The 22,624-nt window shown below is 33.6% G+C and overlaps 1 protein-coding gene across 3 annotated transcripts in view; it reads left to right on the top strand.

Annotated features, from left to right (window-relative positions):
• The window catches only part of LOC137624587 (streptococcal hemagglutinin-like), a 73,539-nt gene that overhangs the window by 1,902 nt on the left and 49,013 nt on the right, over positions 1-22,624 (top strand). For all 3 annotated transcript variants that reach the window (XM_068355535.1, XM_068355534.1, XM_068355533.1), the window contains exons 2-8: positions 7,019-7,139; positions 7,756-9,792; positions 10,337-10,462; positions 11,210-12,688; positions 16,235-16,543; positions 19,464-19,634; positions 21,783-22,190. In XM_068355535.1, coding sequence (XP_068211636.1) covers positions 7,019-7,139; positions 7,756-9,792; positions 10,337-10,462; positions 11,210-12,688; positions 16,235-16,543; positions 19,464-19,634; positions 21,783-22,190 — 4,651 coding nt within the window. The remainder of the gene's footprint in view (positions 1-7,018; positions 7,140-7,755; positions 9,793-10,336; positions 10,463-11,209; positions 12,689-16,234; positions 16,544-19,463; positions 19,635-21,782; positions 22,191-22,624) is intronic.

Genomic DNA, 22,624 nt, shown 5'->3' with positions numbered 1-22,624 from the left:
CACTCCAAAATCAACCCGTTGTTCTCTATTCTTGGGTAGTGCCATAGCCTCTGTACCATGGTTTTCCACTGCCTTGCGTTAGAGTTCTCTTGCTTGAGGGTACACTCGGGCACACTATTCTATCTAATTTCTCTTCCTCTTGTTTTCTTAAAGTTTGTATAGTTTATATAGGAAATACTTTAATGTTGTAACTGTTCTTAAAATATTTTCTTTTTCCTTATTTCCTTTCCTCACTGGGCTATTTTCTCTGTTTGGGCCCCTGGGCTTATAGCATCCTTCTTTTCAACTAAGGTTGTAGCTTTGCAAGTAATAATAATAATAATAATAATAATAATAATAATAATAATAATAATGTATAATTTAATCCCTAACCCCTATAAGGTTTTACATTCTTCCTCCAGTGAAATAATTTGTTTTGGCTGTAGTTTCTCGTAGACCAGATACTTTCAGATGTGCCTGTATTCGCATGCTAGTTTAAATCATGACCATATGTAACCATGATATATATATATATATATATGTATGTATATATATATATATATATATATATATATATATATATATAAATTTATATATTATATCTATATATAATATAACATTATATATATACTTTATATATACACACAAATATATATATATATACATATATATATATATATATATATATACATATATATATATATATGTATATATATATGTATAATATATATATATATATATATATATATATATATATATACACACAAATATATGTATATATATATATATATATATATATATATATATATATATATATATATATATATATACATATATGTATACACATATATATACATATACTGTATACATACATATATTGTTTGGTCTGCATTCAGCTACCGATAGCATTAAACTTCGCTTTCCCCCGTCATTCATTATACTTTAATCTTTATCTTACATTGTGAGATTTATCTTTACCTAATGGTCAACAATCGAGGCTTGACTCTAGGCAGTTTTATATACCCAAAGTATCCTATGGTTAACAATGCGTTCATTTTCACTGTATGTATTGCACGCAAATACTATCCTCTTATACGTGAAAGTTTATAATTATTATAATTATTATTATTATTATTATAATTTCTCGTTTCGTTGATTTCAAGTGAATACATATGTAAATGCATAGAACAAATTTCTAAAACATTTGAATTATAATATTTTTAAAATTGAAATTTATAGTTTATATATGACATATTTGTTTTTGACGTTGTTAATAGTTTATATATAGAGAACATATCTCTTTTGACATTACTTTTTTTAGAATGATTTATTGTTAATTTGTTCTCTTCAGTTATTTATTTCCTTATTTCCTTTCCTCACTGGGCTATTTTTCCCTATTGGAGCCCCTGGGCTTATAGCATCTTGCTTTTCCAATTAGGGTTGTAGCTTGGATAGTAATAATAATAATAATAGCGTTAACTACAGAGCGTTCTAAAATTATGTTCGCTTATAGAAATCATATAAAAAAAAACATTCTATAAAATCAGTTTTAACCCATACTCTCGTTACGAGCTAAATTATTATAATTATTATTATTAATTGCTAAGCTACAACCCTTGTTGGAAAAGCAGGATGCTATAAGCCCAGGGGCCCCAACAGGGAAAATAGCCCAGTGAGGAAAGGAAAGAAGGAAAAATAAAATATCTTAAGAGCAGTAACATTAAAATATATATTTCCTATATAAATTATAAAAACTTTAACAAAACTAGAGGAAGAGAAATAAGATAGAATAGTGTGCCAGAGTGTACCCTCAAGCAAGAGAACTCTAGCTCAAGACAGTGGAATGCTATGGTACAGAGGCTACGGCATTACCCAAAACTAGAAAACAATGGTTTGATTTTAGAGTGTTCTCCTAGAAGAGCTGCTTAATGCGTGTTAAAAGAACATCTCGAAGCGAAATCTGAATAAGCATTCTCTTCTTAGTTGGCAAAGTGCGATATCCTATTCTAACTGTTCATTAATTCTCTTTTAGCTTATTTATTTCCTTAATCCCGTTCTTCACAGGGCTACTTTTCCCTGTTGGAGCGCTTAGGCTTGTAGCATCCTTTTTTTTCCAACTAGGGTTGTAGCTTAGCTGTGATCTGCCTAATCGGGTAGTTGAATCGATAGAACGGCAAAAGTTCAAAATGGCAGCAAATGTTTTCATGTTGAACAGGATAACATAAGTCTCTTTATTGTTTATTTATGAAATATCTGTTTTGATGTTGTTACTGTTTTAAAAATATTCCATTTCATTATTTCTCAGATCGTTTATTTCCTTATTTCCTTTCCTCACTGGGTTATTTTCTCCTGTTAGAGCCCTTGAGATTATAGTATCCTGCTTTTCCAACTAGGGTTGTAGCTTGATTAGTAATAATAATAATAATAATATTAACTATAGTCCATTTCTTTTAGCGATGCCGATTTGCACAGACTCGCAGCGGTGCCGTTTTAGCTCGGAAAAGTTTCCTGATCGCTGATTGGTTGGACGAGATAATTCTAACCAATCAGCGATCAGGAAACTTTTCCGGGCTAAAAGGGCATCGCAGCAAGTCGGTGCAAATATGCATCGCTAAAAGAAATGGACTATAGGTTACGAACCCCGTTCGTGTACTGTTCGTGACCTGGATTGTTACTAACACACAACACGGAACTTACATCAAGATAGTGATCGTCATCACATAACGTACGAAGTACATTACAGTATTACCTTTACAACTTAATAAATGTTCTAATCTATTTCAACAATGGGAAAGCTAAATTATAGTTGCAAAGTTAACGACTTGAAGTTGTAAGCTGAATTACAATTGCAAATAACTTTGTTTACAAGTTTCTCTCTATGTTCATTAATATATTCTGATTTCTTCCATCCGTATCCCACTCGCCTGTAATCACTAAATATGTAGTAAGCTACAGTTAATTTGTTCTCTTCATTTATTTATTTCCTTATTTCCTTTCCTCACTGGGCTATTTTTCCCTGTTGGAGCCCCTGGGCTTATAGCATCTTGTTTTTCCAACTAGGGTTGTAGCTTGGATAATAATAATAATAATAATAATAATAATAATAATAATAATAATAATAATAATAAAACGCAAATGGAAAAATAAGGCGACGTCCTATTCGTTCCGAATAATCAGAAAAATGATAAGGAAAAAGATAGATTCAAAAAAAAAAAAAAAAAAAAAAAAAAAAAAAAAAAAAAAAAAAAAACCGGATACCTTATGAACATCACTCCAACTAATCAGATATATTTACTTGTTACTCACTAAGTAGAAACTGTAACTGAAAAGTGAAATTTAAGCAACATGAAAATATGTCTTCTGATTCCATTATTTTCAAAGTAATTCTGACCAATCTACAGAACTCAAAGTAGAAGTTCTTCGTCTTAGATTTGGAATTTGCTGTTCATACGATCAAGTTATATACTGAGGAATTCCTTTCGTCAACTTCTTTTTTTTTCATAGTTTTTGTATTATTATTATTATTATTATTATTATTACTATTATTATTATTATCATTATTATATTGTATGTATATATATGTATGTATATATATATATATATATATATATATGTATGTATATATTTATATATGCATATATATATATATATTTATATATATATATAAATATATATATTTATATGTACATATACATATCAATATATATACATATATATTTATATATATATACATATACTTATATTTATATATATACATTTATTTTATATATATACATATATATATCAATATATATATGCATACATATATATATATATATATATATATATATATATATATATATATATATATATATATATATATATATATATACTATTCCCAAACGTTAAGAAGCCTGGGGTCTATCATATACCATACACTTGGGCGGAAAAACTCCCACTTTGGAGTCTCAGATCAGGTCAGTGGCATCGCTACTCTCTATTGGGCAAACCCAGTTTCTCATAACTCCGTTCTTTTTCCTCCGATATAGTCCCTCTCGTTTTCCCTATTTTCTAATCTCAATCTAGTACTCTCTTCACTTCCTCTCTTGTAATCTCTGTCTCTCTCATTCTCATCTACAATCCCTGGTACCTGAACACCTGTAACAGCAATTGTATCTGCCTCCCTATTATCCTCAACATTCAGTAAAACTCAATATTCAATTACATTCTCTATGAACATTCTCTTTGAATTTTATATCAAAAGTCAATATTTATTTAATTCTCTATGAATTTAATATTATAATGTTATATATCAATATATATAAAGTATATATATATATATATATATATATATATATATATATATATATATATATATAATTCAATAGTTCCATTGTTTTATCCACTCGACTCACAACTAGAATAATAAGAATTCTCTCGATAAGTGATAACATTAAACACTTGAGGCGCACGCCAAACACCTGTAGGAGTGAGAATGATATGAAACACCTGTCACTCAGGGTAAACACTACAGCTGCGTTCCTGACTGCTGAACAGTAAGAGTCAAAAGTGAAGCTACAAAATTTCAAAACTCATCTTACTTCTTTAGAAACTCGTGTGGTTGTCAGTTAGTATATTGTATTCCACTTATCATTATCATTATTATCATTATTATTATTAACTGCTAAGCTACAACCCTAGTTGGAAAAGCAGGATACTATAAGACCAGGGGCCCCAACAGAGAAAGTAGCCCAGTGAGGAAAGGAAACAAGGGAAAATAAAATATTTTAAGAAGAGTAATAACATTAAAATAAATATTTCCTAAATAAACTATAAAGACGTTAAAATAACTAGAGGAAGAGAAATAAGATAGAATAGTGTGCCCGAGTATACCCTTAAGCAGGAGAATTCTAACCCAAGACAGTGGAAGACCATGATACAAAGGCTATGCCACTACTCCAGAATAGAGAACAACGGTTTGATTTTGGAGTAACCTTCTCCTAGAAGAGCTGCTTACCATAGATAAAGAGTCTCTTCTACCCTTACCAAGAGGAAAGTAGCCACTGAAAAATTAGTGCAGTAGTTAACCCCTTGAGCAAGGAAGAATTGTTTGGTAATCTCAAGTGTTGTCAGGTGTATGGGGACAGAGAATATGTAAAGAATAGGCCAGACTATTCGGTGTATGTGTAGGCAAAGGGAAAATGAACCGTAATCGGAGAGAAGGATCCAATGTATTACTGTCTGGCCAGTCAAAGGACCCCAACGCTCTCTAGCGGTAGTATCTCAACGGGTAGCTGGTGCCCTGGCCAACCTACAATGTGTCCACCATTGAGCGACAGCAGTCCAGCTGTACTTAACCGAATCAACAATAGATAGAAATTACACCTGATACCTTAACAAAGCTTCAAAAGAAATGTATATCTCATAATAGGGATTCGTTCTATTCATGACGAAAAAAAAAAGTCTATACAATGGCTATGTTCATTAACGTTACACATTCGTATGTGATATTGTTTGAAAAGGTAGAACCCACATTAATTCCCGAACATTTGGTAAAAGACCAAATAAGAATCGTGTCAGTCTGTAATATTACACAACACACACATAACATAAAACCAGATATATTTATATGAGTAATATATTGTATGTATACGAATATATACTGTATATATATATATATATATATATATATATATATATATATATATATATAATATGTGTGTGTGTACGTGGATTGTATAAATACACATACATGCAATATATATATATATGTATATATATATATATATACATATATATATATATATATATATATATATACATATATATATATATATATATATATATATGTGTGTATATATATATATATATATATATATATATATATATATATATATATATATATATGTATATATATATATATATATATATATATATATATATATATATATATATATGTACGTGTATTGTATAAATACACATACATACAGTGTATATATATATATACATATATATACATATATATATAAATATATATATACATACATATATATATATATAATCATCATCATCAACCGTTGTTAGTCTACTGCAGAACAAAGGCCTGAAATATGTTCTTCCACTTGCGTCTGTTTATGATCTTTCTATGCCATTCCACACCCACAAAGATTCTTAGTTCGTCAATCCAACGTCTTCTTTCCCTTACTCGGCTTCTTTTGCGATCCCTAGGGGCCCATTCTGTTATTCTTATTATCTGTCATCCTTTTGTATGTATGTATGTATGTATATATATATATATATATATATATATATATATATATATATATATATATATATATATATATATATATATATACACAATAACGTTACATCACGTGACCTATAACAGAGGTGAATCGGCTTTTCGAAATTGGTGATTTTGTATGACTGGTGAATTGACAGATCACAAGATATTTATATTCTTCTGGTCTCATGAGCTGTATTTCTCACGCAGTACAGTACACCTCGTCTGCAACTACTATTAGTGCAAAAACATTGCACCTCAAAGTAAATTCATATCTTAATTCAATGTAATGTAATTTAATGTACTGGGAATAATTTGTATTTTACTTAAAATATACAAAAAAAAAAAAAAAAAAAAAAAAAAAAAAAAAAAAAAAAAAAAATTTTTAAACGTTTCTTTACTTTACTTTCAAAAGAGATCGTTAGCAGGTTTCCCAAAGGCTTTTGTTCGTCACGTAATAAAACACTCACACATGAATGAAATGGTATAAAGTGATTTCAATAAATGAATGAATGTGTTATTGAATGACTGTATTGTAAGGAAAAATTTAATAATCTTACCTCTCTCTCTCTCTCTCTCTCTCTCTCTCTCTCTCTCTCTCTCTCTCTCTCTCTCTCTCTCTCTCTCTCTCTCTCTCTTTAAAGGCTTAGAATCTAACTATAGATATATTTGATAGCAAATTGACGCATATGCGTATTTCATATCATCCAATATCTATGCAGAAAGAACTCTTCCTCTAACGCCATAAAATCTAATGTAACTTTTATTCTTTTCCAGAAATCAGACAAAGGAGTAATCACTTGCAAAGGAGGAGAATGCAGAGAGCCTTCGCCTAACTGTAAGGAGATCCCTGGGGAGACATGTGAAGGTGGTCTTGTCTGCTGTAGAACCAGAAAACGTAAGTGACGAGAAATATTAACGGACATTATATCTAAAGCCCTGTCCACACGATCATGCATGCCCGACGGGCAAACAGTGATACCAGACCACAATAGTTAGTAAGAATGAGGGTTAATGACGTCAGAAGCGGGAAAACCACAGACAGGGATCTGGCATTATACAGTGTTGCCAGATCCCTGCCTTTAGTTTTCCCGCTTCTGACGTCATCAACCCTCATTTTCACTAACTATTGTGGCCTGGTATCACTGTTTGCCCGTCGGGCTTAAAGCGGCAAATAAGCGACACAGCTTCATTGTAAGCAATGAGGCGATGCACATTTTTTTTTACATTACCATACATTTTTTAATTAAGTTTTAATATGTCCAATTTAATATCATTTATTCTTTCAAGCAACATCTATTCAATGAGTAAAGTTATAGAGTTCAAACATTTGTATGAATCAATTGAAAATGTAGAACAATAAAATGACTAAGGGACGTATATAATATCTCACAATTTTTACTACTTACCAATATTTTTTTTTTCTTTTTTCAATTATTTTGAAATAAACTACGACACAGCTTTTCAAATCATTAAACCGTTAAAAAAAATTATTCGAACCTTTTCTATTGCAGCCCTCAAAGGAATTAAGAAACTTGATAAAGAAGAAGGTAAAGAGAGTGATAAGAAAAAATCAGACAAGGGTGATGGTCCACGAAAGAAAAGCAACAGCCAAGCCCCGAAGAAAAAGTTGGAAGAGAAAAAAGAAGACAATGGCAAAGGGAAAGAAGGAAAGCGAGAAAATAAAAGCGGCGATGGTCCCAAGAAACAGAAAGGAAAAGATAACGGAGGAGATGGAAAATCAAATGGAAGGAAACTTAACGGGAGAGAGAAGCCACCCAAGGATAATGATAATAAGGAAAACTCAAGCAAAAAGAATATAAAACCGACAGCCACACTCTGCGAACAAAAGAGTGGGAGCTGCATTCCTAAGAGAAAATGCAAACAGGATTTGGGAAAACAAGATTGCAAGGAAGGAGTCTGTTGCACGAACAAAAGGAGCATATCTAAAGACAATGGAAATAGTAAATCGAAAGGAAAGACACCGAAAGAAGGTGAAAGGAGACCGAAAGGAAAAAAAAATAAGGGCCTACTTAAGAAACCAAAACAGAGACCCAACCGTCAGAGACAAAATAAGCCAAAGAAGTCGAAAGAGAGCAAATCAACAGCCACACTTTGTGCACAAAAAAATGGTAGTTGCCTTCGAAAGTCAAATTGCAAAAAGGACTTGGGAAAACAAGATTGCAAGGAAGGAGTCTGTTGCACGAACAAAAAGCGCAAATCTAAAAACAACAGGAAGACTAAATCGAAAGAAGGTGAAAGGAGACCGAAAGGAAAACCAAATAAGGGCCTACTTAAGAAACCAAAACAGAGACAAAATAAGCCAGGGAAGTCGAAAGGGAAAGCAGGAAAAGAGAGCAAATCAACAGCCCCACTTTGTGCACAAAAAAATGGTAGCTGCCTTCGAAAGTCAAATTGCAAAAAGGACTTGGGAAAACAAGACTGTGAGAAAGGCGTGTGTTGCACGACTAAAAAGAGGAACCTTTCCAAGAATAACAGGCAAAATGGATGTAAACCTAAGGATTGTAAGAAGGAGACAGACTGCAGTATCCAAAATGCTAAGCAACGAGATTGCGAGGAGGGCTCAGTGTGTTGCAAAAGGCAGAACAAAAATCTAACCGGCAAAGATCCTTGCAAAAATGAGGGAGGTAGGTGTAAGGCGGAAGATAAATGCCGTGGAAACATTATTCCAGACGTGAAGTGTCCAGGCAAGACCAAATGCTGTGTGGCAAAAGTGAGAACTACCAACATGGATTCTTGTCAGAAGAAGAATGGACAATGCTTAGCTAGTTGTAAGGAAGGCACTGTTCGTATTAAAGGAACTTGTGACGGAAATAAAGTATGTTGTAGTAGCCAAAGGGTCGTAACTAAGACTCAAAAAGCTGAAAAAAGGAAGAGTTGCAAGCAAGTGAAAATGAAATGCAAATTTAACTGTCCAGATAACAAAATAACAGAATTCGGAGGCTGTAAGGACGGAAAAGTTTGTTGCAATGTTAAGAAACAGAAGAAGTGCAAACAAAGAGGGGGGAAGTGTCAAAGCGCCGATAAGAAATGTAGTAAGACATTAAATCCCAAAGGGTGCAAATCAAACGAGGTATGTTGTAAAAAGAATAAGTGCGTGAAGAAAGGGGGCAAATGTAAGAAAAAATGTACTGGCGAAATATTAGAAGTATCGGGATGCAAGAAATCACAAATATGCTGTAAAAAATTGCAATCATGTAAAGCAGCTGGCGGAAGGTGTCGAACCTCAAACAAATGTCCTGCTGGAACAATCATTCCAAACGTTAATAAATGCGCCAATAATAAAGTGTGCTGTCCAGCAGTACCGACTTGCAACAAAGCGAAAGGGAAATGCAGGCCACAAGCGAAGTGCAAAGGGGATATAATACCGGTAGGAAGACCGTGTAAGGATAACAAAGTCTGCTGTAAGAGTTCGGGGACGTGCGAAGAGAAAAAGGGTAAATGCAAGAATGCAAGTAAATGCACAGCACCGGACACGGTCATTGAAGTCACCAAGCCATGTGCCAATAACAAAGTGTGCTGCAAGAAAGGTATGTTTCCTTTCTTCCCTCTCTGAGTGTTCACGCACAAATCTTTAATAATTGTCTTTCAAGTTATCTTTTCGTTCCATTTCTTTACTTATATGGTTAGCATTTAAATTCATAGCTATCATCTATTCTTTTGCGTGGAATCCATAAGTGTTGGTTATTCATAGGTGCTTATACGCTTATGGTCCGAACCAAAAACTGCTATGAGTCAATCTTTATCTTTGAATACTTATATGGTTAGCATTTAAATTTCTAGCTATTATCTATTCTTTTGCGTGGAATCCATAAGTGCCGGTTATTCATAGGTGCTTATACGCTTATGGTCAGAACCAAAAACTGCTATGAGTCAATCTTTATCTTTGAATACTGTTTTTTTTATAATCTACATTCGCCCAGTTTCATGCAAGATATCTAGTAATCGAAATATGCTTATGAATATGCACTTGTGGTTTCAAGTAAGTTTGTTTATACGATTTCATATATATCAATGTAACAAACACATAAAATATAATTATAATCGTTCATTTCCCAAATTCGTATGTTTCAGCTAAATGCAAGGATTTCACAAACGATGTCTGCAGAAGCTTTAGTGGTCAATGCCGAAAGAAATGCAAAGATGGAGAGACTGAGGTTGCAAATGGTTGCACTAACAACAACTGTGTTTGCTGTGCAAGTAAGTAAATTTGTTCGAGATATATAAAATTGGGGAAAGAAAGACAGGTGACTTTCTTCTATTTATACCTTTATCAGTAAATGTAAATACGAATTAAAAAATAAAAAAACTCAATACTCTGCCTTCACGATTCCACTTTTGGCGTGAAAAATTAATCTTGCACAAATTACGGTGTGTTTGCTGTGCAAGTAAGTAAATTTGTTCGAGATATATAAAACTGGGGAAAGAAAGACAGGTGACTTCCTTCTATTTATACCTTTATCACAGTAAATGTAAATACGAATTAGAAAAAAAAAATAAACTAAATACTCTGCCTTCACGATTCCACTTTTGGCGTGAAAAATTAATCTTGCACAACTTACGGTCCAGAATAATTGTTAATTTTTAAAAAGAAAAATACTGAACAGTTAGTAAGTAGGTTTGATATTTTCTTTATTTGTGAGAATTTCCACAGCTTGGAAAAAAAAATTGTTATCTATAATAATAATTTTTTCCTGGCTTTTACGATTTAGGAATGGTATATATTTCTAAACATTTTTAAAAATCCTAATTTTGTTCTTTGATATAAAGCATGCTTATATCAAATAATAGTTCATTATTACATTGAGAAAACTGAAATAATGTTAAAATTCTATAATAAAATGAAATGTGTAACTTAATTAAATACACATGGATGATAATGTCACTCTTGTTAACTCCATTGTTTTTATATATGCATGTGCTATAAATTAGTCTATATCTTTTCAGTAATATTGCCAACTACGCCATCACCAACGCCAAGCAAGAAACCTGACACAACGAAAGGTTCAATATCCCCGTCTGACACAACGAAAGGTTCAATATCCCCGTCTGACACAACGAAAGGTTCAATATCCCCGTCTGACACCACGAAAGGTTCAATATCCCCGTCTGACACCACGAAAGGTTCAATATCCCCGTCTGACACCACGAAAGGTTCAATATCCCCGTCTGACACAACGAAAGGTCCAACATCCCCGTCTGACACAACAAAAGGTCCAACATCCCCCTCTGACACAACGAAAGGTCCAACAGGTCCAACATTTCCGTCTGACACAACGAAAGGTCCAACATCCCCGTCTGACACAACGAAAGGTCCAACATCCCCGTCTGACACAACGAAAGGTCCAACATCCCCGTCTGACACAACGAAAGGTCCAACATCCCCCTCTGACACAACGAAAGGTCCAACATCCCCGTCTGACACAACGAAAGGTCCAACATCCCCGTCGGACACAACAAAAGGTCCAACATCCCCGTCTGACACAACGAAAGGTCCAACATCCCCGTCTGACACAACAAAAGGTCCAACATCCCCGTCTGACACAACGAAAGGTCCAACATCCCCGTCTGACACAACAAAGGGTCCAACATCCTCATCTGACACAACAACGGGTCCAACATCCTCATCTGACACAACAACGGGTCCAACATCCTCATCTGACACAACAACGGGTCCAACATCCTCATCTGACACAACAACGGGTCCAACATCCTCATCTGACACAACAACGGGTCCAACATCCTCATCTGACACAACAACGGGTCCAACATCCTCATCTGACACAACAACGGGTCCAACATCCTCATCTGACACAACAACGGGTCCAACATCCTCATCTGACACAACACCCATATCATCAAGCACTAGCCAAGTCCCTACTACTACTACTACTATTGGAAGTACGACTCCCAGATTACCTGGAGTCTACAGGCAAATTGCTGAATTGGAGACTCAAAGAAATGCTTTAATTAGCGTCCTACGAGAATTATATAATATTTACAATCAAATAACGCGAGCAACAAATGCAGCAGGATCTGGAAGACGCAGACACAGACGAGATGTAAACAGTGATATAGATTCGTTTGTTACAAGTTTGCTTGCTTTCTTAGATAAGATCAAACCATTCATAACAGCAAGAAATGTAGAAAGCCTTAATACATCAGCTACAGAAGCTAAGACATTATTTACAACAATTGTTACTATCACGGTAACCATTTCAAGCAGCCCTAGTAGTGTGAACAGCAATGCCATAAGCAAGCTGAAGAGTGCCCAGAATTCTACTGAAGAAACAGAAAACCTAATTAAAAATGAAGTAACTGAAATTGATGGAAACATTACTGCACTGAATGAAGAGGCCCAAAAATTAGGTGGAACGACGCTTGTTGTAACGACTATTATGAAAGACGATGTACCCGTTGTCACCAGTAAGTACACTATCGAGCTTAGAAAAATCTTATTTTTTTTTTCTTCATTTATAAAGAGAATGACTTTCCTAACTTTAGTGATTATAGTTGGTCAAAACTGTTGCCAGAAAATTGTCTTGGGATCATCACGAAAGTATGTGTATAAGGGTATAACCTTTATGGTTGAATAAATAACACTATATCAGGTATTTTAACAGTCCATTTCAAATACTAGTTATTGACAAAAATCAGGACTTGCATATCTCCAAAGCTAGTTTCCTTATTTCACAAATAATTTACTTCTTGCTTAAAATCCGACTTCTGCAGTCGGTAAATACCTAATATTTAGTTAATTTGTTCGTTCATATTGAAGTACGGCTGTAGTAACTTCACCATTCATTGCTCCTTTACTTGAAAGAATTCTACATCTGATGCAGAGTTTAATAATAGTCAATATACATATTTTCTAATGAATGTCCATAACTAGATAATTTTACTTTACACTTTTATCATTCTTCAACTGGAGGAGTCTACTACTGGCAATATATTTTAATGGAAGGCTCATCAATAATCCTATTTTCCTTTCAGAATTAGTTCATAATAGGAGAAGGGTTTGTATGGTTTAGGAGAATACATGACAGTGATTAACAGAAATGTGATGATTGATACTGGTAACCAGGTTTGAAAGTGGCCAGTTTGAATTACAAATAGGTTAAGAATGAGTTGAATCCGAGCTTAAGCTTTATGTAAGGCTTTTCTTCTTCCTATCACTACTTTTAATCAAAGCATTTGAAAGATTTCTCGTAGGCAGCAGCGAAAGATCAGGAACCATTACTACCTCACAGGGCAGTAAAGCCATGTTTTCAGTAAAATCTCTCAAACAAGAACAGGGCCTCGAACTCGGGACCTCAGAGATCTCACTAAAAAAAAACCCTCCTGAATTTGAGCTGTAACATGAATAATGATATTTTTTATTGTCAAGAATGTGATTGCCACAGTTCAAATGATCTAAATTATATCCAATGAAAAAAAATGTTTCGTGCGTAGGTTTTACAACATTTTCCTTAGAATTCCTTCATAAAATAACTAATCTTGTCTTCAGTTATTACCCCGTTAAACCATTTTCTGCACTCTACTCACATACTAGAAATAAATATATATTTCAACTTTAAGCAATCCAATAGACTCCTATCACTTAAATTTTTCAGCAAATGTCAATAAATGAAGATATTTCGGTAATGCGTATTTCTCAAGTGATTATCTTGAATCAGTATTTCGACGAACATTTTAATGGATCCATTATTCAATTTTTTTTTCCACTTCACCAAAACTTTCATTTGAAATTGAACATGTTATTTACCTTTGTCCTTTCATTCATATGACATGCTGACTGGGAATACGGGCGTCACTGGATTGTATGACGATGGATAAGCAGCATAGTGCTTACAAGATGGTCTGAAGAACAATACTTGAAATATATTAATCTTGTTTACTTCAATTGAACAGCTGAATTACAGGGATCTATAATCTACACATATAAAACTATCTACGTTATCACACAACCTGAAGTTTTTCTTAAGAAAGGATTATACAGTACAGTCTTTATGATACTAAAATATTGTCAACATCATATCAACATCAGGTAGACTATCTGTAACCTCTGATGCCTCTGGTGGCAAAACTCCATCAAGTGGTGCATCTGACTCAAGTGGAGGAGCACCAGCCTCCAGTGGTGCACCGGCCTCCAGTGGTGTATCAACATTGAGTGCCACATCAGCCTCCAGAAGAGCATCACCACCAAGTGGTGCATTAGCCTCAAGCGGTGCATCAGCTTCCAGTGGTGAATCAGCCTCCAGTGGTGCATCACCACCAAGTGGTACATCTGGCCCCCTTGTTGGATCAGCCTTGAGTGCCACATCAGCCACAAGTGGTGCATCAGCCTCCAGCAGTGCATCACCACCAAGTGGTGTGTCAGCCTCAAGTGGTGCATCAGCTTCCAGTGGTGCATCAGCCACCAGTGGTGCATCACCACCAAGTGGTACATTTGCACCTATTTTTGGATCAACCTTGAGTGCCACATCAGTCACAAGTGGTGTATCAGTAACATCAGGAGGAGCAACTGTATCTCCAACAGCTGGTAGATTTTTACTACAAAGCTTATCGCTAAACTCTAGAGTTTAACTGCATTATGCAGCCTTTACTTCATGCCGCATTGCTTCAATCATTATTTTAAAGAGCTCCAACTTTTTTATTGCTTTCTATGTCTTTTGGTACATGGCAATAAATTAGTGCATTGCTTCTCTTTTGAGCTCCTTGGCATCTATCTCTGTCATATACTTGGCGTTCAAATGGTTCTCCAATGTTGGTCATGACCCTCTGCTTCTTGAAAAGTTTCATCTAAGAATTTCATAAAGTAAGAAACACACCTCTGCCATTTTCTACGGTTCTCCTCGCCTTATAATACTTTCAAATGGTATTTCTCCTCGTCCAAATAAACATCAGCCCGGTAATTCGGCAGTTGAAGCTCTCATAATTCGATATTTCCTCGTCTCTCAAAAAGATTTCATCATTAAAAACTACTGCGCATATTGCTAATTACATGCCAATGTATTTATTCATTTCTAGAATAATAATAATGCACGACTTATTACAAACCCATAAGGTTACTATACCATCCGAGTGACTTCCTTAAGCACTTCACCTTAGACTGGGTTATACTAACTTTTCTTACATAACAATTATTCTTTTCTGTTCGCCATACTTTCAGTTTTATATTCAGGATTTTTTCTATTACAGGGAACTACACTTCGTATACATACATACATACATATACACTAACACACACACACACACACACACACATATATATATATATATATATATATATATATATATATATATATATATATATATATATATTAATAAGATTTATAAAGAATAAAATATGGGTCTAAGTTATATATAAATGATATATAATACTATTCATGTTACATATCATGCTGTTCCAATCCATCTGAAATCTTCACAATGCAGTTACTTTAATTATCATTTCATTGTACTTAATCAGTTTTTACTAAACATACATATATTATACATACAGTATATATAATATAGACGAATTATTTTTCTATGAGACAAGCATCAAGTACTTTATCAAGTTAATTATACGAGCAGCATCATAACTAGCAAGCAGGCTGAATAAACATACTAAAATCTATATTTCAAGTAATTTTTTTTATAACTTATCACGAAGCTGGCCTTTCCTTTCATTAAAAACAAATATATTATGAATAGGATTTATGTGAATGAGCCTAAATTTGAACTAGAGAACTAGCAATGATGGTGCGATTTATAATGAAAGGTCTACTTCAGATGATCAGTTCATTCAAAAATAATTCTTTAATTAATCTATTGTACATTTTATCATACAATTTAAAGGCTGTCTTATTTAAATAAATGAATCATCCGTGATCAACATTTACAATACAATTTGCCTTTTCTTTAGGGGAGAAATAGGCCAGTGTATAAAGTAATGATACAGTATATATGTTTTTAATGTCATATCAGCATCCGAGTCATCAAGTGGAACTTCAGCATCAAGTGACGTATCGGCATCTAGTGGTGCATCAGCATCTAGTGGTGCATCGACATCAAGTGATGGATCAGCATCTAGTGGTGCATCAACATCAAGTGATGGATCAGCATCTAGTGGTGCATCGACATCAAGTGATGGATCAGCATCTAGTGGTGCATCGGCATCAAGTGGCACATCAGCATCTAGTGGTGCGTCAGCATCTAGTGGTGCGTCAGCCTCAAGTGGCGTATCAGCCTCAAGTGGCGCATCAACAGCATCTTCAGGAGGAGCATCAACAGCCGGTAGATTTCATTTCCGGAACTTGTGGACTATCGCAAATACTATTGGCTTACTACCTAGCTCTCAACCTCAGGGTTATACAGCTTCTTTCGTGTGACCCATATCTTCAATTACTTTCAAGAGCTCTGCATCTCGTACTGCTTTATCTATTTTTGGGGACTTGGCAATCAAACCTCATTCTGTTTCTCCCTAGGACGTCTTACTATCGAAGTTTTATTTACTACTTGAAAATTCAAATTCAAATGGTTATTCACCCATTCAAGGCTTATTCTCTGGGTCTCAGACTGCTTCTTCTATTAATTCTATATAATGCATTTTATATTGCTGCTATTTTTCTAATATTTGCATTAAAGTACAGTGGTAATTTTCTTCTGCAAAAAACTTACGTCACAATTCTTTCGCATAAAATTTAGCACAAAACTTACTTTATAATTCTTTCGCATAACATTTGGCACAAATCTTACGTTACAATTCTTACGCATAACATTTGGCACGCATCTTACTTTACAATTCTTCAGCATAACATTTGGCACAAATCTTCTTTTACAATTCTTTTGCATAACATTTGGCCCAAATCTTACATTAAAATTCTTTTGCAAAACATTTGGCACATATCTCACTTTACAATTCTTTCGCATAATACTTGGCACAAATCTTACTTTACAATTCTTTCGCAAAACATTTGGCACAAATCTTACTTTACAATACTTTCACATAACATTTGGCACAAACCTTACTTTACAATTCTTTCGCATAATATTTGACACAAATCTTACTTTACAATTCTTTTACATAAAATTGGGCATAAATCTTACTTTACAATTCTTTCTCATAACATTTGGCGCAAATCTTACTTTACAATTCTTTCGCGTAACATTTGGCATAAATCTTATCTTACAATTCTTTTGCTTGACATTTGGCAAAAAGCTTGCTTTACAATTTTATCGCACATTATTTGTCACAAATCTTACTTTACAATAGTTTTGCATAACATTTGACACACATCTTACTTTACAATTCTTTTGCATGACATTTGGCACAAATCTTACTCAACAATTCTTTCGCATAACATTAGGCACAAATCTCACTTTACAATTCTTATGCTCAATATTTGGCAAAAAGCTTGCTTTAAAACCTTTTTCCGCATATTATTTGTCACAAATCTTACTTTACAATTCTTTCTAATAACATTTGGCACAAATCTTTCTCTATAATTCTTTCCCATAAAATTTTCACAAATCTTATTTTACAATTTTTTATTCATTTACTAAAGCTTCAAGATGATAATTGTCCAACTCCTCTGCTTATTACGCGATTATATTTTGGCGTTTCACAAATCTGCATTCTATAACCTAAAAACGTACATCCACGATGATTAGTTACTTTAAAATTATCTTGAACATGGATCATACTGAACAGCAATTCCTACATTGCCAATTTTATCTTGACTTCTTGGCTGCTATTTAATATTCAGACTTTATTTTTACAGGACAACTATAATTTTCCTGCTGTTAAAGATCACCTTATAACTCTCAATTTTCATTTGGTATATAATGTTTCTGGGCTTCTCGGCTTTATAAAATCATTTCTTTTTTTTTTAATTTGAGAAATACTTATCATAGATATCCCTTCTTTATTATTCTACAAGCCTCTAAATGCCATATATATTTGCAAGGTATTTCATACATCATAAAATAATCACTCTTGCTGCTAATGCTTTTTTCATCTATTTCCTTCAATGGTTTTTACTGCATAGCAAAGAATACTTCATTTATTCTCACCAGACGCATTTGCTCACACGCTGCTTCATCATAAAAGTATATGTCATATAAACATTGATTTTATTTATTGCCAAAAATAGTCTTCGTAAGGAATTCAACTGCTTTTGCATATTCATATTTAAAATGGTTTATGTTTGAAGTATGTCTTATATTCAACAATAATGTTTCCAAGTTATCCAACCATTTTTCCCTCTTTACAAACTTTGTCTTGAGATTAAACTGATGACTAGATGTCATCAATTCTATTTGCTAAATATTTTCATCATAATATAAAGGTATTAACTGTAATTATTTTGTCATAACCAACTCACATTTTTCATAATATTTTTATGCATTCATATCTCTATAGCTATTCTTCAATATCTTTTATTTTTAACCAGTATTAATCGTATACATATCAATTTACATTTTAATAACAATACTCTTAAGTATTTACAGATAAACCATTTATATATCAAATAGGACATACTCAATGTAAGGCTTAGGATGAATACTTTCCATAACTCGTTACTTGTGTATCCAACGAAATTATTTTTCCCCTCATAAGATTTTATTTTGAAAACACTACCCATTGAAACTTTTGTTTCTTTTAGTAAATTACAAGAAAAAGGTAAACTTTGAATACCATATTGATATTCTTCATTGCTTATTCAACAGCAATTATACTTTTATTTATTTTACAATAATCATCCAGTAGTTTGTCAGATTAATTATATGAGTGAAAATCTAATACTAAATACATGAATTGGAGAATGTTTAAAAAAAAAACATCAAAATTTTTCTCATCATATGATAAGAGCACATTGGAATATCTTATTTACCATAATCTATTTCCAATCATAAATCATACAGCACATGCAAATATAGCCCAGATAACTGACCGATATATTTTTTTTTTTTAATTCTGGGGTTTCAATTGAAATCTCAATAATGCAGATGCCCTTTCATCGCGAAAGTGAACTGAATACATATTCACGGGAGTTATGAGTATAATAAATCCCCTAACTTGATTCAAGGTGTTCTCATTATAGAGTTCACAGAATCTTCAGTATACACAAAGGAAACATATCTGTATTTCTTCTGTGGGGAGCAATTTATCACACTGGGTGTAGTTGACAATTCATTTCTTATGTCATATCAGCATCAAGTGGTGGATCAGCATCTAGTGCTGCATCAGCAATTCCTACATCACCATCAAGTGGTATATCAGCATCTAGTGCTGCGTCAGCATCAAGTGGGGCATCAGCATCTAGTGGTGGATCAGCATCAAGTGGCTCATCGGCAGCATCCTCAGGAGGAGCATCAACAGCTGGTAGATTACATTTCCATAACTTGTGGACTGTCGCAAATACTATTGGCTTACTACCTAGCTCTCAACCTCCAACTGCGTTATACAACTTCTTTCGTATGACCCAGATCTTCAGTTACTTTCAAGAGCTCTGCATCTCGTACTGCTTTATCTATTCTTTGGGACTTGGCAAGCGAATCTCATTCAGCTTCTCTCCAGAGCGTCTTGTCTTACCCTCAAATGTTTATTGCCCACTTGTTTATAAAAATCTGAATACTTATTCTACAATTCAAGGCTTAATCTCTGGGTCTTAGGCTGTTTTATCTGTCAATTCCATATCAGGCCATTACATTATTACTATTTTCTAAATATTTGCACTAAAGTACTTTGTGACTATTTCCCTTCTGCAAAAACAGTCTTACTTAACAATTGTTTTCATGACAATTGGCATAAATATTAATTTAAAATGCTTTCGCTTTAGATATGGCACACAATTAGATATCTGGTATCTATTACATATAAAAATTAGTATTTTCTCAATCATACTCAAATGCTTCAAGCTAACAATTGCATTACTCTTTGCTTATTACACGCCTATATCTTGACATTTCATAAACCGAAAGATACATATAGGCTGAATTGTTTTAACCAAATTAGTTACTGCAACATTCTCTTGAACGTGGATTAGACTACAAAGCAATTCCTACATTGTAATATTATCTCGGCTTCTTGGCTGCAATCTAATATTCAGACTATTTTTTACATGAAAACAATGTCATTCCTGCTGTACAATGTTCATCTAACTCTCACATATTTTATTTTAGATATAATTTTTCTAAGCTTCCTCGCCTTATAAAACTATTTTTTTCAATTTGAGCAATGTTCATCATATACATCCCTTCTTTATTATTCTACAAGCTTCTCAACATCATATCAATTTGTAGGGTACTTCATACATCGTAAAATAATCACTCTTTCTGGTACTGCTTTTTCCATCTATTTCCTTCTGTGGTGTTTACTGCATAGCAAAATATACTTCATCGCTTCTCACCAGACACACTTCCCCAAATGCCGCTTCATTCATTCATATAAACATTCATTTTATTTATTGCCAAAAAATTCTTCGCATGAAATATACCTATTTTTGCATATTCAAATTTGAAACGATTTATGGTTGAAGTGTGAATTCTATTTTAAAATAACGCTTCTAAGGTAGCCAACTGCTTTCCAATCTCTAAAGACTGTGTTTTGAGATTAAACTTATGACGGTGTCATCAATTCAATTTGCTAAATATTTTCATCACTATAGTAAAGTATCTACTGAAATTATTTTGTCATTATCAAATTTTTCATAATAATCTTGTGGATTCATATTTCTATTGTTGTTTTTCAAGATTTCCCCAAATACCTATCAATTTACATTTCATATCACAAATCCAGAAGTATTTAAAGGAAAACAATTTTTATATCAAGTAGGTCATAGTCTGTGTAAGGTTTATGAAGAATACATTCCATATCTCCCCATTTAAGTATTCATAAAAATCATTATTTTTCCCTCAATAGATTTTACTTGGAAAACACTATATGCAGAGAGTTTTTGTTTCTTTTTAATAAATTAAGAGAAAGAGGAACTTTGTATGGCATATTGTTATTTTTAATTGCTTTTTCGTCAATAATTAGACATGTTTTTAGTTTACAATAAGTACCCAGTTATTGTCAGATTAATCACACGATTGAAAATGTAATACTTAATAGATCGATTTGTGGATTAGTTTAACAACTCATGATAGGAGTACATTTAAATATTTTGTTCGATCTATGCTATTTTCAATCATAGAAAAAATACATTACATGTACATGCAGCCAGGGTAACTACACAATATTGTTTCTCTAATTCTGGGGTTTTAATTGAAATTTCAAAAATGTAGATATATTTTATGACAGAAGTGAACTAAATACAATAGTTTATGGGTACTACCAGTATAATACATCATTTCAATAAGATAAACTTCCTTGATTCAAGGTGTTCCCATTATAAAAGGGAATTCTAAGAGGCGTCAGTTTACACAAAGGAAACCTTCCTGATCAACAAAAAAACAAAACTATACCTTCAAAGGGGAGCAATTTGGCATACTAGGTGCAGTTGCTTATGTATTTCTTATGTCATATCAGCATCAAGTGGAGCATCAATTTCAAGTGGTGGATCAGCATCCAGTGCTGCATCAGCATCAAGTGCTGGATCAGCATCTAGTGCTGCATCAGCATCCAGTGCTGCATCAGCATCAAGTGCTGGATCAGCATCTAGTGCTGCATCAGCATCAAGTGCTGGATCAGCATCTAGTGCTGCATCAGTGTCTGGTGGTGCATCAACACCAAGTGGTGGGTCAGTATCTAGTGGCGCATCAACACCAAGTGGTGGATCAGTATCTAGTGGCGCATCAACACCAATTGGTGGATCAGCATCTACTGGCGCATCAACACCAATTGGTGGATCAGCATCTAGTGGCGCATCAACACCAAGTGGCATATCAGCATCAAGTGGCGCATCCACAGCATCTTCAGGAGGAGCATCAACAGCTGGTAGATTACATTTCCATATCTTGTGGACTGTCGCAAATACTATTGGCTTACCACCTAGCTCTCAACCTCCAACTGAGTTATACAGCTTCTTTCGTATGACCCATATCTTCAGTTACTTTCAAGATCTCTGCATCCCGTAAAGCTTTTATCTATCCTTTGGGACTTGGCAATCGAATCTCATTCAGCTTCTCTCGAGATTGTCTTACTATCGAAGCTTTTATTGACTACTTGTTAATTAGTTATATATTTATTCTGCAATTCAGGGCTTAATCTCTGAGTCTCAGGCTGCTTCATCTGTTAATTCTATACCATACCTTTTACATTATTCCTATTTTCTAAATATTGGCATTTAAGGCCTTTCCCCTTCTGCAAGAAAATAAAAATCTTTCTTTGCAATTCTTGCGCATTACATTTGACACAAACTATATTCTGGT

This window comes from Palaemon carinicauda, chromosome 31, assembly GCF_036898095.1.
Source record: "Palaemon carinicauda isolate YSFRI2023 chromosome 31, ASM3689809v2, whole genome shotgun sequence".
NCBI lineage: Eukaryota > Metazoa > Arthropoda > Malacostraca > Decapoda > Palaemonidae > Palaemon > Palaemon carinicauda.
Note: the sequence above shows the minus strand (reverse complement) of the source record. Positions and strands in the feature narration are given on the sequence as shown.